At 41.5% G+C, this 19204-nt stretch overlaps 3 protein-coding genes across 5 annotated transcripts in view; 2 read left to right on the top strand and 1 right to left on the bottom strand.

The window, feature by feature from the left end:
• Window positions 1-7878: 7878 nt before the first annotated feature.
• LOC135483019 (uncharacterized) lies at window positions 7879-9804 on the top strand. Its single transcript, XM_064763516.1, has one exon. The coding sequence runs from the start codon at window positions 7879-7881 to the stop codon at window positions 9802-9804; it is 1926 nt and encodes a 641-aa protein (XP_064619586.1).
• Window positions 9805-10359: 555 nt separating this feature from the next.
• Window positions 10360-19204, bottom strand: part of LOC135483129 (adenosine receptor A2a-like) — a 49292-nt gene continuing 40447 nt past the window's right edge. Inside the window, exons 2-4 of one of the 3 annotated variants that reach the window (XM_064763690.1) lie at window positions 14459-14796; window positions 13484-13619; window positions 10360-11304 (exon numbers count right to left, since the gene is read on the bottom strand). In XM_064763690.1, the coding sequence (XP_064619760.1) occupies window positions 13487-13619; window positions 14459-14796 (471 nt within the window). In that variant the 3' untranslated portion in view covers window positions 10360-11304; window positions 13484-13486. Of the gene's footprint in view, window positions 11305-11333; window positions 13620-14458; window positions 14797-19204 lie in introns of those variants that run through there. The other 2 variants (XM_064763691.1, XM_064763688.1) reach the window with 2 other exon arrangements.
• On the top strand, window positions 15568-18894 carry LOC135483128 (serine-aspartate repeat-containing protein F-like). The gene has a single exon (XM_064763687.1). The coding sequence runs from the start codon at window positions 15867-15869 to the stop codon at window positions 17577-17579; it is 1713 nt and encodes a 570-aa protein (XP_064619757.1). The 5' UTR covers window positions 15568-15866; the 3' UTR covers window positions 17580-18894.

Here is a 19204-nt window from a genome sequence, read left to right as displayed (position 1 = left end):
CTATTATTGCAATTAAGCATAGATACACAAAGTTGTGTTGTAATAATTAATGTTTCCATTGTTTGTGATGAATTACAATGTACACGTATGTGATCGTTTTGGTTGTGACTGCAAGCACAGCTTCTGCAGTTTTTATAGGTTACCCTTTAAGCGGCAATGAGGTCTTACAATAAGTCGTTTATCTCTAACATGCCGAAAGAAACCAGTTTGCAAGGAAAATGATATTTCTGGCGCTGCGATACTCAGTCTTCAAACTAACCTCTCAAAACGTAGTTTGAATTTGAGCCAATTAAGGTCAGGAAACTCTCTTCTGGATGTCTGCACGTGAAGATGAGAAGTGAGCGAGGCCGTTCTTATGCTGTAGGCCAGGGATACAGGTTACGGTTGAGTGCGGGATATTGCTTTACAACGTATCACAGAAGGCTGAACTATAGCATTCTTGCGCCAAGAAGACCATCAAATCTGCAAAAAGCCCTAAAGTACTAAAACGTCGAACTATTTTACCTAAACTACATGAGCTGTAGGCTAAGACTCAGTCAAGATTTCGCGGTTGCTTTTCGAGACAGCACGGAAGACCTTTAGTCACGAGATGAATAAAGTCCATGAAAAATCATGCAGCTTTTGTTAACTCGTGATAAAGAAAGGCCAGTCGCTATTCTATCAGCAAGTGCCGCAATTCAAATGGTACACTTTGTTTAGGTAAATAGGTTTGATACTCGGGCAAACCTCTCCCCGTCGTGAGGCAGAATAGCGCCAAGCACTGGAGGTGATTCGAATCCGTTTTCTCACCGTGAAGAGGAAGTTTCGACTTGGTTTGGTCATTGTCATTCCCGGGCGTGTTGCTGCCGATTCATTATCCGGATTCCGATGCCATTAGCAGGATAGTCTCCCGTCTTGCTATTGATCTTTTGACACCTTCTAGTTCCTTTGACAACGGTCACGGGGAAGGTCAATTTCACCCTACGTCTGTGCACACCGTGTGTACACTTTGCATGTATTTATACACACTGATGCACTTGTAATTTTGGCTTACTTTGTTCAGGATGTACTTTTGCGAACAATATCATGGTAAACAGAATGAAATTGTGAGGATGGAAAACTGAGCATGGATAACCCTGCCAGGGCAATTTTCTCATTAGCAGAATAGACCTCTTGAAACCTATCCCGATATTGTTCCCAGTAACAAGGGTCCTGGACTAATTATTGATATTTTCCAATTAGACATTTGATTTTTGGGCTGGACCGCCCCGTGGACCAACCTGTTAATTAGGACTTAAAGAAATTGGCAATTTAGGGTTCGGTGGCTCAAAAGCTTTACTTTTTACTGCCTTTTGGTAAGTTCCCGAAGCATTGATGACCTCTGTTATAATTCTTGCAGCTAAGACAACTCAGTAAATTTTAGTTTCGTCTACACTTGATGTCAGGGCTGGTATCATGACCAGATATCCTCTAGTGTCACCTAAAATCGGTTGACCTATTTGCACAAAATCGGAGCAAAAGCATAGTCGGAACATGACGTCATTACCAACGGATTATTGGACATGTTGAGTGGCATCGAACGGCCATGTGTAGGTATTTTGGCTTGACTTTAATATTTAAAATATTGTCTCATCCAGTGAAACCAGAGTATGGCCTACATTGGTATCACAAGGCAGGATGAGTATGATTGCATTGATCCTTAATTGGGGTCAAAGACGAGGAGACTTCAATCCGAAACGTATTTTATCATCTAACAGGATTCTTTTCACTTGGCTGTCGATGTACGCAGCAATGTAACTCTTTGCACAGCGTACTCAAACAAACTCTGAGGGTATAACAACAATGAAATCATATTACACCGGCGGTGATAATTACAAATAAAACTCAATTACAAAAACATTAGTTGGGAATGTAATCAAGTTTGATCAACTATTTCCCCCTGATGAAAGAATCTTGCCCTCGGCGCTACAGATGTGGGGAACAGTCGTCTGCCCGACAAGGACCTCGTTCCTTTTTCTGCGTCCCATAGATCTACATCAACATTGCACTGGAGGGATTTGTCTGGAACGGAGTCAGTGAATCGTCGTTTCTAGACGCGATCTAGAGACCAGAATTTGATACAGGGTGTCACAGAAAACCAATGTGTTTATATCTGCGTTTTCTGAGGGATGTGTAGTTGAAGAATATCTATAGACAATTTTGGTCCTGGAATTTGGTAGACCCTGTATTTTGACAAAAAGGACTCTCCAAACCATATCATATATTTCTACCACTTTCACCGCGAAACCTCCTCTGGAGAGTATCGTCCTTTCGGATAATCCTAACCCCACAATGAATACATAATGAGGCTAAGCGTTTAGGGTACGAAGATCTTAGTTTTGGAATCTCTTTAGAAGTGTGTAAGAACTCTAGGCGCCGGGAATTCCATCCAGCCAGAGGCTATTTGCTTTACAGTTCTAATAGGTTTTCCGAGATGACTAGATGGGGTGGAGCCATCACTCTACACTGCATTATCCCAATACAACCATTAGACGGATTTGCCCTGAGCACGGTGCATGTCTTTCAATAACAATTAAAATCCATTCATGTGTCACGTTAAGCCCAAAGATTGCTTGTCCCAGTAGCCAGTAATAGCCAGTGAGGTCGAGTGAGGGAGTATACGAGATCGCAGTGATAATGTCTCTGCACCCCTTGTACCACTGAAGAGCTGCCATCAAAGATGAAGCGGAACGGAAAGGATCAAATCCTTCATTGGCCCAAAGACTTCGCTTTCTTCATTCATGACATCCTCAAGCCAAACTGGTGACTATCGTTTGGCAGGTTTGGTATAACTTTGGGACTTTCAAGGATACATTATGTACGGAAATTACAGACCGCAAGGAACCGTATACGAAAAAGTATTAAGATGACTCAACTGGTCAACAGTCAAAGTTAATCATCACACATTTACTTTCAACCCTTCAATCATCATTACGCTTTGAAGGACTTCTTTTCTGCATAATCTAAGACGACTTTTGTTACTCCTTAGACGCAATCCTTATGCAATATCAATCAAGGGATAGTCAATTGCTTGTTAAGTGCATTAAGATTCAATTAAAACAGCATGTAAAAAGTCAAAGAATGTGGTCAGATTTAATTAGACAAGTAGTTGATGTGCGGTTGACGTGAAATATGTCAGTCTTCGACAACTTGAATTTAAAAACAAGACACACCACAACACACTCCAGAATGACATGAATGATAAATGCTGAATGATATATCAGGACGTAGCAAATACGGCCAACCCCTGAAACTTGCACTCCAAAACTGAATCTGGATATAGCAAGCTCTGCGTGACTGTACGCTTAGTTCCCAAGCTTCGGATGCTTAAAATCACTGTGTCGTGAAAACTCTTGAAAGAGGAGTCTTGAAAAATTTTATAAATTTTAAGATAAATTGGTCGCACGCTTCTTTCTGGTCATAAATCTTGAAATAATATTGCGTTTCGTACAAACTGAATTGATTTAGAATTTAAAAAATTACACACTGTCAGATAGTTCATGTAATCTGTCCGAACTCGAACAGGGCCAGTACTTTTTGGCGTGGCATATCCTCCCAAGTTGTGTTCCCACCGAAGATACACCAAATATTACCCGAAACTTTTCATCGTAAAAAATATATTTTGATAAAATAGCGTCCGTAACTTCGAGCAATTAAGTCATTTAACAGTTGATTAGTTACTAGGCTTACATTTACAAGGGTGATAAGTGTTGTTAGGAGATAATTCCACTGATTTAAACTGTTCCCACGTGGTGTTATTCCCGATGATTGGGTGTTTACCTATCTGGTCAAAATGTTGCCACAAGAATTTAAAAGACACAACTGGGTTTATAGTAGATCATGCTTGGACGGGTGATTTCGTCATCAAGTAGGCCTACAAGCATGACCGAGGACCTTCATCAAGCTTTCTCCGCTGTGCCGCGCCTTTCATCATAGTATTCAAGCCTGTATTTTTATCATTACGAGTTACCTTATGGTTGATGAACTAGATTTTCTCGAAAAAGTGAGTTATGTTCGAAATTAAACTGGACTTTTTTTCTCAATATTTTGTTATTGTTGTATTGTCATGTTTGGTGAAAAGCATTGCAGAGACATTTGTTGTGCTAATAGAAGACTTATGCATGATACATTGTATGATAATGAAACGTCACATCCAGCCTTACATTTGAACGATTACATTCAATTACACAACAGAATATGAACGATTAAGTGTATGTATTGGTATTACGATAACTTGAATCAATCAAATAAAAACACGATGTTTTTTCTTCCAATTTGAAATAATCCTGGGGATTAGTTAGCACTTTCATCACCAAATGTCGACATTTCACAAACTTACGAGAAAAAAGTAGTTTTTAAAATCCGGTTTATTCATAAATTTGTGTGAATATCGAAGATTAACACGATTTTCAGCCCGTATTTTCGTCAAATTTACGCAATGTTATAACGGCTTAAAAACTTTTTATGTCAAAATCATTGGCAATCGATATGATGTCATTTTTTAGGAAATTGAAATGTAAATTGAAGATCAGAACAGTTTAATACATATTGCTTTTTAATGATTGCTGATGGTTGGGGCTATTAATTTCAATGTCACTACATTTAGGAAATATTGCTTTTGCCAAAGTCTCCTATTTTTCGGATTTTTTTTCGAAGATGAATTATCAAGAGTTACTCTTGAAATAGTGCAGAGCGATATTCAAACTGGTTCATAACGAAACTAGAACAGCTCTTGAAAAAAGTTGTCCCAATCTATCATGAACATGTAACTTGGCTTTTGCTCTCCTTGAAGCAGAACCAGTTGACCTATTCCTCTCCAGTCGCCACACACGAGTCCTTAATCCACCAATTGTGCTTCAATTGCTTGGCTACTACTGCAGTTAGGTCAGGTAGTAACCGCAGTAATAAAAGTTAAGGCATTAATCTTCGGAAATTCAATGAGCGGGTCACAATCGACAAAAAGAAGATCGCCCTTCTGCCTAAGGTCGCACTCGTCACGTACAAAGTAACTTGGTACAGTTAAGCCCCTTAAACCCATAAACCACGCTTCTCGTTACTCCTATTGCTTCATTTCGTAAGATTACCTCGTCCTGTATGAGCAATTAGGAAGGGCTTCCCAACACAAAAGCCCAATTAAAACAGCTGCTATCCCCTTCAACCAAGTTGCTACTTGAGTTTAGATACTTTGTCATGTAAAGGATTAATTCCCTCTGTCTTAGAAAACATTGTCACGTCATACCTTTTGGGGCGGAGATGGATATTGATTTGGTTTTCATCTCACTAAGTAAAGTATCTTATGTAATTTGTCGAAAGATATCATCCGCCGACGTATGAATCTAACTGATTGTACCTGACCGACGACCTAAGACGTGGGTACACTAACAATTTTAACAACGAATTACAGTTTACAACACCTAAATTTAACAAGCAAATCAGCGGATTAAATCCACAAAGGTGTTAGGATTGTATCAAGGGCAAATTTAAACTTTGACGTCAGATTCACAAACATTTAACAAACTTTAGTTCTATGCACATTCAAGCTTAAAATTCGGAGTTAATATACCATTTTCCTGAGAAAATTCTTCTTTTCAGGTCCTGATTGCTGTTTAAGTTTACATCTGCCTGGCGGCTCTCGTTCCATCAATGCGATTACTTGTAAACAACCTCCGAACACTTTAGCTCGAGTCGACCGCTTGAATTTACGCATCCCGTAGCTCTTTAACACAAAACCGCCGTCTTCGTCTTAATTAATTTGATTCCGACCAAAAAGAACGTTAAAGAATTTCATAGAATACAATTTGAAAACTAATGAGTTCTAATAACTTAGCCTAAGGCGATTTTCAACGGGTGAATACAGGCTGTGTTAGGTCCCGAATTCGGGGTTCGCGGATCGATTGTTCACCGTGAGTCGATGGCCGCTGCTCGGGGACAATATCACCAAATCTTGCCCTGTGATACCGTACCTCTCCGGCGCCAGTGCGATCCCAAGATCTGGCGTAGCACCCCTAATCTCCAGAACCAAGTGGGCGGATGACGGTAAATGCAGGTGCTTGATTCCCAAATCTAAACGCAAAGAAGAACATAGAGATTTTTGAATCCACCAGAATTCATTACAATATAATCACGCGTCACCGATCAGTCAGTGTGCGATAAATTTCAAATAACGACAACATGGTTCTGGTGATTTTTTGGCGAATTATGAGACTATGAGACAATGAGGTAACATGTGGTCCATCTGGTTAGTATATTATACAATCACCGTCAGCTCTTCAATGGATAATCAGAAGTACGAGTTTTTGTACATGACCTGCTCCTACATGTAGTGTCCAAAAATCATGGCTCGATTCCTTACCTAATTACATGTATTGTATATGCCGGTCACGTTGGCAAATTCATGTAGCTCCAAACAAGACTAGTTGATGCTGCTTTTGTGCGGGAGAGGATTGACATAAAAGTTAGAATTCCGAAATATCGATGAATACATATTTTAGTCATATGATGTAAAAATGTCCTAAAATGTCCTTTCCCAATCTCTGTGATGAAGCACTTTGAAGCAGCTGACTCTGTATTGGTGATCTGAGGCATGGTCGGGCCTTTATGGCGATCACGAATGAAGCAACACCCCTGATCAACGGCGGAGAGTATCTTTCGTTCTGGGATTAGAATTGGACATTCGCTCACAGGTTTTCGGTCGGGACAAAATTGACGATCCGAGGTAACGCTTTTAATGACAACAACCACTGCTTTGACCGAACTTGTAAACATTTTTAGACAAAAGGAGAATATAGCTTATGTATTCCTGTTATCTGGGAGTAGAAATCAAGATGCTTCTAGGCTGTAAAAAGAGTAGTTCTTTGAGAAGCGGACTGGACCGCATAGCCTGAAGGTTGAAATGCTGATCATTCCGCGTCCAGGAGCGCCTCAGTGCGGCAACCTTAACGACATCTACTTTGTGAATGTCGAACTGAATTTCTCGGGCTCTCGTAAACGTCACTGGGGAGTTTTCGCAAAGCCCCCAAAACGTCTACGTCAACGCCTATCCCATTGTTCGACGTCGTTATCAGGAGGTCGAAGAATGAGATAGGCGTTTACGCTTGCGTTTCGGATTACTTGCGAAAACTCACTATTGTTCGGACAGGTGTAACGATATTTTGAGTGTTCCCGTTTCCGGGTGCGTCCCCATATTTTGTTTGGGAGTACTGAAAGACAGATTGACACGTTTTTCTCTGTTACCCCTATTAAAAAGTCGCTCATGGTGGCGCAGGTGTCCAGATGAGCACGTCCCCTAACGCCTAACATACACGACCGACTTTGACCTCAACCAACATATTCAACATCATCACTCTTGGAAACAAAGAATTTCGAGCTCTTGAAAAAGCTTTAAAGGTTTTGCGGCCAACACAAATATGCACCCCGTAGAGGTTTTCAGCCAACCATCTGAAAAACCATTTGGGATTTTTGAAGAGGTCAGTGATCAGGCCTATGACCTGCAAATAACCTTCGAGCGCCATTTCTCCTATCTTCGGAGTAGAGTATATACATGTAAACGTATAACGTCACGCCTTCTGGTCAAACGTTATGAAGCAGATCTACATATCGGCCTAGTTCGGCGAAAACATTCCAAACAAACAATTCATGATACCGAACCTATTCTCTTGGGTGTATAAAGTAAGTTGTCCACAGACCGTGAAATTAGGTAGGCCTATACAAAGTGGTTATTGCACATCGTCCCCGTCATGTGCAGTGGCTTTACATACAAGCCAATTCGGTCCAGGTCAGGAGTCTCGTTGGATGTCTTGAAGCTAACGTCTCGTTCTGGTCAAAGAAGTTTCCAGAGACAGTCAATCTTAAGTTACAGCCATGGGAAAGCCGAAATATAGACAATTTTCACAATCTCAAGACGACATTTACGTTATTGGAGAACATAAGCACGTCAGATACAGGCGGATCTTGAACAATCGTCGATGTCGTTTCACCCTCGTTATTGTCCTTGCGCTGGTTTTGCTGTGTACGACCCCTATTTTGATTTGCAAGTTCATCGGATGCGGATCCATCGATCGCCGTGCGGATGGGATTGACGATGTTGAGATCAAGCTGAGCGAAACGTTGTATCTTCCTAAAGTCAGTCCAGGAGGTGAGAAACAAAGTATTCCATCAACTGATGGTGGCGATATGACAGCGACAAACGTGAAGGAAACTGGCGAGAAGACTGTAGCCCGAAAAGAAGGCAAGCATGAAGTTCACTCTGGCAGTGGTGATAGGAGCAGCGATCACGAGGATGTTGAGAAAGAAGATATCGGCTCTGGTGTGTCATCTGGTGATAAAACTGGGGTTTACGAGACAATGGAAAAGCACGCCGACTCTGGTAGCAGTGGTGATAAAGGTGGAGCATACGAAGACATGGAAAAGGAAATTAACTCTGGTAATAGCGCTGTCGAGGACATGAAAAAAGAGGTGGGCTCTGGTGGTGTTGATAAAAGTGGGGCTTACGAGGACATGGAAAAGGAGATGGGCTCTGGTGGTGTTGATAAAAGTGGTGCATACGAGGACATGGAAAAGGAAATGAGCTCTGGTAGTGTACCTACAACTGGGGCTTACGAGGACATGGAAAAGGAGATGGGCTCTGGCACTGATGATAAAAGTGGGGCCTACGAGGACACTGAAAAGGAGATGGGCTCTGGCACTGATGATAAAAGTGGGGCTTACGAGGACATGGAAAAGGAAATGAGCTCTGGTAGCGTACCTGCAACTGGGGCTTACGAGGACATGGAAAAGGAGATGGGCTCTGGCACTGATGATAAAAGTGGGGCCTACGAGGACACTGAAAAGGAGATGGGCTCTGGCACTGATGATAAAAGTGGGGCTTACGAGGACATGGAAAAGGAGATGAGCTCTGGTAGTGTACCTACCACTGGAGCTTACGAGGACACAGAAAAGGAGATGGGCTCTGGCACTGATGATAAAAGCGGGGCTTACGAGGACATGGAAAAGGAAATGAGCTCTGGTAGTGTACCTGCAACTGGAGCGTACGAGGACATGGAAAAAGAAATGGGCTCTGGCACTGATGATAACAGTGGGGCCTACGAGGACACTGAAAAGGAGATGGGCTCTGGCACTGATGATAAAAGTGGGGCTTACGAGGACATGGAAAAGGAAATGAGCTCTGGTAGTATACCTACAAATGGGGCTTACGAGGACATGGAAAAGGAGATGGGCTCTGGCACTGATGATAAAAGTGGGGCCTACGAGGACACTGAAAAGGAGATGGGCTCTGGCACTGATGATAAAAGTGGTGCATACGAGGACATGGAAAAGGAGATGAGCTCTGGTAGTGTACCTGCAACTGGGGCTTACGAGGACATGGAAAAGGAGATGGGCTCTGGCACTGATGATAAAAGTGGGGCCTACGAGGACACTGAAAAGGAGATGGGCTCTGGCACTGATGATAAAAGTGGTGCATACGAGGACATGGAAAAGGAAATGAGCTCTGGTAGTGTACCTGCTACTGGGGCTTACGAGGACATGGAAAAGGAGATGGGCTCTGGCACTGATGATAAAAGTGGGGCCTACGAGGACACTGAAAAGGAGATGGGCTCTGGCACTAATGATAAAAGTGGGGCTTACGATGACATGGAAAAGGAGATGGGCTCTGGCACTGCTGATAAAAGTGGGGCTTACAAGGACATGGAAAAGGATATGGGATCTGGTACTGTTGATAAAAGTGGGGCTTACGAGGATATTGAAAAGGAGATGGGATCTGGTAGTTATGTGAAAACTAGGGCATAATTTGACAGCTGCCTGTAATTGACATTCTGTGAGTGACGTGTCGTGCTGTTATCATATTGCACGGTAAGATGTATATGCGTGGAAACCATTACGTGATTGTAAAGTTATAAATACTTGTACTATAGATCTATAAACACTTAATCAACTCGGGGCAAGCCAAGGGTATGATGTCATGACCATCCGACCACTTAGTGTCGCTCCCTCCAATCTGAATTGAACACGTTGAATGTCATAGAATGAATATGTACATACATGTAGTATCAAGCATAGATTAAACAGAAGCCGTCTTAGAAACTACAGAGTACTTGTTCACGCACCTGTTGGAATTATATGTAAAAATGTACGTGATAGATTCTCAAAAAAAGCCGTTAAGATTAATATTCATGTTAATTATCAATTTTTATACACTTTACTGTTCTGATTTGTTAACTATTGTTCATAATTAAACTACATGTAGACACTTTTTGAAGGTTAAACAGAGTAATTTTTCGTCCATACCTTTACCTGGTACATCCTGAGGAACATGTATGATGACGCGCCTTCCTCCTTCTCCATACATATCCCCTTCCATAAGGAAGGCTTGTGGTGCTGTTCCAAAAGGAAGCGGATATGTATGGAGAAGGAGGAATGCATCCCCTAAATGCTCTCCCCAAATGCATTCCGTAAATGCATTCCCTAAATGCTTTCCTGCATGCATTTATTTAGAGTCACTCACACCAAACTGCTTGAAGAAAGTAACTACAGTAACTGCTATCGTAGCAGGCGAGTAAGGGACGTCCATGTACCACTTTGAAAAGAGATGACTCTGAGAACCTTTTTCGAATAACCATTTATTTAGGGACAGACATAACCAATGAATGTTCACAATATACACAATTACATTCAGAAACATTGGAATGGAGTACGGTTTTCCCGCACACGTCATATGACGAATATCCGTCTAATGATCGCTAGAATTTTAATGGAAATTTTACATATCGGCTACTCTTTACACGAAGTGCCTGAATGTAACTCTTATCTGTAATCTCACTGTCTCCTGTTTGAATCAGAAGTTTCCAAGTGACATTTTAAACATTTCATGTCCCTATAAGGAAAAGTAGGCTACATAACATGCGAGCTATAAAGTTCTGTTGTTCAGATGTTGTAGCAGGGTTTGCCTTATAAATCGCCTGTCCTCCATGGTCAGATCAGAAGTCTACACGATTTTACACTGCATCGTCTGTCCTCCATGGTCAGATAACAAGTTGGCGTATTGCAACGATGCATCCCCTCTCAACTGTCAGATTGAAAGCATACGCCGCGATGTAACGCTGCAACACCTGTCCGCTACCGTCAGATCGGAAGTATAATACGTGATGGTACACTGCATGACCTGTCGTCCGTGGTCAGATTGGAAGTAAACCTACTGTGCATCACCTGTCCTCCATTGTCAGATCGGTTGTATACTTGATGGTCACATTATTACTCTGCATACTGTGTTGGGAGTGTTGTTGAAGAGCTCTGAAAAAGAAACGAATCGGATAAAGAAACACATTGATACCTGTTTCGGGTCCGAGTTACAGTTGATACCCGAAACACGAACGCAGTCGTCTATCTCTCAGTTCGACATCGTGATCAGGATATCGAACTGTGAGATAGGTGTTCGCGTTGGCCCTTCGTGCTTCGCGAAAATGCCCGTTCGAAGAAAGAATGACCGTAGTCGGACCACAGTGTCGTTTTACCTACCATCAACATCTACCCCCTGACATTGGATGATGATTTAAAGTAAGTGTTGTGGTGTTTGCGTAGGTCTTTTGCACAACTGCCCCACTAATTTCACAGGGAAAAATTATATCTATGTTTTCATACCTGCCGCGTTGCACGAGTTCTTTCTACTTTTAACACTGTAACTTGTGTGATTTTCCTTTAATTCACTTTTTTTACTGGACAACCTCAAATTACTACACGAGCGAACTCCGATCCGGTAAATGCGTTCAACAAACAGACCAGCCAGATAACACCCACAAGTAAGTAAAATACAACTGACATTGCAACATAGACCGCAATATTGTTCAATGCGCTGACTGAGGTGACTGTAGCTTGGCAATTACAACATTCAATCAAGCTGCTGCCACAAGATTTTGTCCGTTTAGTTGCGCGTACGCGGCAGCGATGCGGGACAAATGTAGTCATACACGGAGACAGAGACAGAGACAGAGACAGAGACAAGAGACAAACACCCAATATAAAACTGCAGGGGAAATGACCGGAGATCGAAGTTGATATTGACACAATCACGAAAATGTTTGCCTGGTCACACACCATCTTGCTCAGAAGTTCTACATTTCACCGCTAGGTTCAGCCGCCAACCTATCCTCCTATGTAATTTATCCGTTCTCTGGCGCCGACCTCGTCTCAATTATGTCTGGCGCCGACCTCGTCACAATTTATTGTTTGGGCAGAATCTTTCAATGAATAATTGAAAGAGTCTGGTTAGGGTAAACCTTTTCGTTGATTGTGTCAGAATAAACCAGATCTCTAAAACTATCACGCAGGTGTATTATATTCAAGGGAATTGACCACTTGGCGTATCTGTAAGTACGATCTGGGAATCGTTACGTTTTTTTAAACTCTAGCTTCGTATTTGAAATTCTCTGTGTGAGTGAAAATGGTCATTCCCCCTATTTTTATACATAATCAAGCTGTTAGTGATGCGTAGAGTGTAGATTAATCAAAGCGTAACGATGCGTAAAGTGATGTCCATGTATACAAGATATTAACACTGTATACCGTCCCACTTCAGAACTATCCTGGCGTATACTTGTGTTCTGATTCCGGGTCAAACTTCCGAGTAGAAGCGATGAATAGAAAGTCTAGCCAGGATCATAGTACACAACTTACTTTTCTTTTTTGAGACGTTATGTCAGCGTAATATCAGAGACATAAAAAAAAGAGCGACCTGAAATTGGCAAAACTGAAATTTTCGTTTTAAAGTCTTTAACGGCAATAATCTTGGTACAATGTAGTTGCACTCTATGCTGCTGTTGATAGGCGTGTTTTTCGCTCGAAAAGTGATATAAAATGCAGCCTTTATCATTTTGCTGTTTTTCTAGTTGCCGCAACGTTGGTGTTGTATACTTGTAGCCTTCGACAAGACAAATATCTCAATTTTTGCTTGACAACAACGAAAGTGGATAGAGTACAGCGCTGTATAGTGTCTTGAAGAGCAACAATTTGTCAACCACTTCACTTTCATTTGTAGACGCGCTCCATTGACGATGAAACCTGTCATTTGAACACTCGTATATCATGTTAGGATAAGTCCGTAAATTCACGACAGCCATTATGCAAACAGTACTATGAAAGTGCTATGGACATTTTACATGTAACTTCTAATTTTCATATCTACTGCCGATTTATGAAAATGAAATTTTGTATAAAATTAGGTCACCGGCATTTTCTATTATCCAACTATTGATTAACATCCTGTATCTGGAGATCACACTCAGAATTCAACATGTAATCTACCAGTGCAGATAACGACCACAGACCAAAAACGGCCAACGCTTATCTCCACATAAGCGATTAAAAAGGAGTACTGTCGCTTTATGGTACAATGTAGTTGCATTCTACGCTACTGCGATGTGCGCTGCGTTACGAGCCGCGTATGTTCAATTGACAGGTTCCGATGTTTACTTACTAACTACCGATCGACTGCGACATGCTTTTTCATTTTGCCCGTAGATGGCACTGCTGTGCATGCCGCGTAAAAGGTGGTTTCTCTGTCCCAGATTGACGATGATTGACCTTTTGACGATGATGTCCCAAAAGCGAATCTGATGAATGGAATACATGTACATAACGATGACACTTATTTTCAAGGTGTATTTATAGTGAAAATAGAATATATAGGTCATGTGGAATAATTGATGCTTCAGCTATATGTACTGTACTATTTTGGTTGTTATTACCTGAATTCCTGAATTTTATTGATATTGCAGTCTCAGTGCATGTAATCAATCGCTTCTTTTCTCATATTAGAGTGACTAAAAAGAGCACGACGGACGCTAACGAAACAGACATACATTGTGATCATTATATTCTAAAACATACGAAAATGTGTCATTGAATTACATGTAAGCGTGTGGCCATCTCTAGACGTCTCTCGACGAAACTGTGACTTGGGTCGCCAATTGTGCCATTAGGCAGGTTTCGCACCCCTTACGAAGACGTAGTACGAACGTCTGTGTGGCGCGAATTCATTGACGCCACACTCGTACAAAATTGGCTTTCATACTTTGATACATGTAGTAGCTGGAGGAATAAGACAAAACTCGAATAGACGACCAAGATTACATGTACTTCATATTGTCTTCGTTTGCTTTGTCATCATGTTCGTTTGTATTGTATTCGTCTTTGTTGGCATTGTCTTTGTCTTCGTTTGCTCTGTGTTCGTTTGAATTGTCTTCGTTTGCATTGTCTGTAATTTATTTGTGGTAAATACGGAACCAATCATGCTTGATAGGACCAATATATCCCTGGTCGACATATGGTTTGGTGGTGTCACAGTGGTAACGAACCACTAACTATCGCAACCTCCAGTCCCGAGAGGTCACCATCTCGACTGGATTCAAGGCACAAATACATGTAACAGGACACAACCCACATAAATCACCTTTCAGATTCCAGTAACGTCTTGGTGATGAAGCAACTGCGCAGCAGCTTCTTGAGACAGTTGCGGAAGTTTCGCAGCACCCAGGCGTAAAGGAGTGGGTTCCAGGCAGAGTTGGCGTGGGATAGGATGATGGCGACCGTCAGCAACGGACCGGGTATATCACAACCTGGGCAGAAGAACATGACTGTGTTGATGGTGTACAGTGGGATCCAGGAAATAAGGAACAGAACGAGGATGAGTCCGATGCTCTTCGCCGCTTTGGTTTCGGTGTGGTCGAATGATGGCGCCGTGCTTGCTCCGTTGGCGGTACGGTATTTTGTTGCGTTGATGTGCCAAACCTGAAACGAAAGAAATTTGAAGATTTTAGATTAACAGCATTGATTAGTTTTACTTCTGTACAATTTAGTATTATTCTTGGTATTATTTTTTTAGTTCATGTCATATTTGCAATATAAAAAAATATGCTTGTTGAACAAAAACCTACGAAATAATTGAGAACATAGTATAACTGCATGCCAATAGGAACCAGGAGCTTCGAGACGAAACAAAAAACTGTATTACAGTTTCCATGTCTCTCTGTAAAAAACTGTGCTCAGACCTTTTGACCAGAAGCTAACTGTGTTAAGTGTGGTGCTCTTGGTTTCTTTCGACACAAGACGATAGAAATCTATTCTATTGCACAGGTACGATGTACTGTTCGCGTTCGGTATCAAATCCCTAAACCAAAATATGGGTAACTGGTAGAACCTGGAACAACTAAGATATGTTTGGCAACCACGCATGTCAGGTCAGTCCATCTTCGAGGAAAGAGCTTCTTCAAGGAAGTTTCGAATATATAAAACTTCATTGGCCTGTATACAGCGCAAGAGGTTTTCTTTCAAAGAATGACAGGCAGACACAGAAAGTGGTCAGGTTTTTGTAAGGTAGTCCTTGAAATATTCTGGTTTTCCGATATGATGGACTGTTTACGGAAAATTTAGTGTTATTGATATAATTTAATTACTTCCTTAATAAACCTACGTTTTGATTGGTTTCGAGATCAGTTCTTTAGGTATATACAAGGCCCAGGTCACGTCAATGGCCTAAATCCGTATTTTTCGTCACACAAACGAAGCTCGACATGCACTTTATACGCGCCGATACTTCTACATGCATTTGGAATTTAATAGCATTGATTGTTTAGAATGCCAACACAGCACAGTGCTGTGCCCTTACAAAAATAAACCCTGGCGGTTTGGGAAGTTTGTGACGCAATTCTGCGAACCGACAAATACTTAAAAACCATTGTGAACACAAGTGGATAATACTTATAGATTTTTCGTTGCATATGAAACAGTTCTACGCATTGACTTAAACCGGATAGGAGTGGAAGTAGATATTTTAGAAGACGTTGGACAAAACCGTCGAGATGGCGGCCAATTCCGTTTACAAGCCTATAACAATTCCTTTCGAAGATGACGAGGAGCCTCCGGAGTTGTGGGGAAACAGCAAAGCCCAGGTGATCGAGATGAAGCCGACCTTTACCCGAACGGCGCGGTTCTGTACCCAGAGACGAGTCCTTTTCCTTGTCGTGATCGCCCTTGCCCTAACCGCCCTTATTGCAACACCAATCCTGGTGTGCAGCACGACTGGCTGTGGCAAGTCCGACCGCAGGGAACTTATCATCGAAGTCGAAGAAGAAAAGCCTTTCAACGATGTCGTCCAGAAGACAACCGATATACGTGGGGAGCAGCAGCCGCGGTACGAGTCATTGAAGGATAATGAGGGTCAGTCACACAGGAATGACATCTTCCCCGATCCCAATGTCCCCGTCAAGCCATCCGTTGATAGGGACTCTGAGGCCTGGCGCAAGGTTATGGACTTCATCAAAGACAATGAGAAGAACGTTGAGAAAACGATTAAAGCTGATATAAAGGAAACTGAGGCGGTTCTGAGCGAAAGGGAAGGAGAGACTGGGGAAATCGACATCGATGCTACTGATGATAAGCTGAAGTCCTACATCGGGAAGGCTGACATCAATGTCAAGACTACTTTCGTGGACATCGATGATTCTGACCTCGTTGGATCTGGTGACGGAGACGAGTCTGGCGTAATGATCAATCGTGACCCTGCTTTGGAGAACGCTCTAAGCCTTGACCTTAAGAAGGACGAGACGCAGTGGAAGACGCCAGAGCAATACGAGGAGCCGCCCAAACGTTACTGGGACGACGAAACGCAGAGATGGTTGGCCCTCGAGGGAAAGGATTGGAACAAAGATGTCTACACAAAGAACGAGTACAACATGAAGACGAAAACGGAGAAATATCCTGTGGAGTACTCTGATGAATATTCTGACGAGTACTCTGATGAATATTCCTATGAAGTCTCCGAATCTGACGAGTACTCTGATGAATATTCCGATGAATACTCTGACGAATATTCCGATGAATATTCTGACGAATACTCTGATGAGTACTCTGAAGAGTATTCTGATGAATATTCCGACGAGTACTCTGATGAGTACTCTGACGAATACTCCGATGAGTACTCTGACGAATATTCTGATGAATACTCTGACGAATATTCCGATGAATACTCTGACGAATACTCCGATGAGTATTCTGACGAATACTCCGATGAGTACTCTGACGAATACTCCGATGAGTACTCTGATGAATACTCCGATGAGTACTCTGATGAATACTCCGACGAAGATTCCGACGAATACTCTGATGAGTTTTTCGATAAAAAGCAAGCAATGAAGGCGAAGTCGTATCTGACCCGGGTTGAGGATGATGAAATTCTGAGAAAGGAGGAACTTGCTCAGTACAGGAAGGAGCAAGCCTGGAAGGAATACTACCAGAAAAGGAAACAAATGCAGGATTCTAACGAGGACGGTTACAAAGATTCCCGCTCTGAGGAGTACTCTGATGAATCTGATTACTATAAGTCTAAGAAGGAGAACAAGAAGCAGAAATCCGAGAGCGAGCAAGAAATGGACGAAATCGTTGATGACCTCAAAACAGGAGCTAATCTAGAAGGACTCCAGGTTAAGTTTGTTGACAATAAAAAGTCTAAGCGTAAAATCAAGAAGACGAAGAAACCATTGGATGATTCCTATTACTATGACGATGATTACTAATCACTATGGATTAAGTTTGATTCTAGTCTGAACTTTTGATACATGTAACTTCAGATTCAAGGAACAAGTGTAACTCTGAATGATTCTTTATATCGGATAGAAATCCAATGGGGTACTCCACACAACTCAAAATAATAAATGATCAGAATGGATTACTACTAGTCTTGTTTGAAGTAAACACGGTTCAAGAAAGTTACAAGGAAGTCTTCACAAAAACCCCGAAACGTCAGCGCCAACCCCTATCCCATTATTCAACATCGTGATAAGAATTTAGTGTCAAAAATGGTATAGGCGTTCTCGTTGACATTTCGAGAGCTTAGTGGATACTCCCTAATTTCTACTAATTTATCTCGCAACCAAGGGTTTCTTATCAATGCTAGTTTCAATTGAGTCCTGGGCACGAGCCTGTACATATTGTATATACACACACTTTTACTGTAATCATTCCATTTTATTCGATTTGATAATGTTTCGCATCAATGATTTGAGGAGCTGCTTGAGAATCCATGGTATGAATTCTGGTGAAAATCACTCGATTATTTTTGTAATTCAAATCCCATTGAAAAAGGTTTCGAGTTGAATTTGCGAAATAGTCACGTCCTCTGAAATTGATCAAAGGAAATTTTCCTGATACAACTTCCTTAGTTTATCATGCGCTAAGTCCTTGTGGAATTTCATAGGCAGATTCTTGCGAGAGAATAAGATAAGGATAGTTTTTCGCAAAGCGCAAATACAGGATTGGTAGAAACTGCATGCATGATTTTCGCCCACTTGACACATGAGTCACCCGGTAGTTCCTGATAATTCTTGGTACATACGTCATGATCATCAAGAAGTGGTAGGCTGTGTTTCATTTCCTTTAACATTCGCTCCACTGCATGAGCATCAAACAAAGGCATCTTTCTATACAACTTACTGTGTCAACACCACCGCCGTTAAGTTATCATCATATCAATAGTTCTATTGAATCTTCTTGTCATATGACTTTTATCAATGATTAGTATATTGGACAATAATGTGTTGAGTGGGATCGCGTTCCACCACCAGGTTTAAACGGAAAGACCAAGCCGGAACATGACATCATGTACCATCGAACAACTTGGTGTCACCGACACATTGGTTGTATTATTCGATTTTATACTGGGTTTTCTCTCAAACAACTGATTTATACATGTACTATACATTTGCTTGAGGAATTCAACATTATATCACTTTGTGACTTGCGTGAAAGGTTGTTCAACTTCATATCTCTGTTGAAAGAGGAAAGAGGCTTTCACAAGAATTTGCATTGTACTATTTATAGACAATATTAATAAAAAAAATCGTGGAAAATATGACCTAGACTCTGTTTAATGCCCCCAGCCAGCCTTAAGACATAACGTAAAATGTCTTGCATCTTTTTAAGTGATGTAATAAACGGCCCCAAAAACGAGGAGACCAAAATAAATCTCAAGAGCAACATTCAGTAAAAGAGCGTGTGGACACAGATGCCATTCTCTGGTGTGGTTCTACGATTCTGATGCTACAGTTTTTCCCTTCATGCCAGGAAAATCCAGATTTTGTATACCATTTCTTGGACGAACTGTCTTTGGTTCCTACATGTACAAGATATTATAGAAACGATG

The sequence above is a fragment of the Lineus longissimus genome, chromosome 2 (assembly GCF_910592395.1).
Source record: "Lineus longissimus chromosome 2, tnLinLong1.2, whole genome shotgun sequence".
NCBI lineage: Eukaryota > Metazoa > Nemertea > Pilidiophora > Heteronemertea > Lineidae > Lineus > Lineus longissimus.
This window is presented reverse-complemented; position numbering and strand designations above follow the sequence as displayed.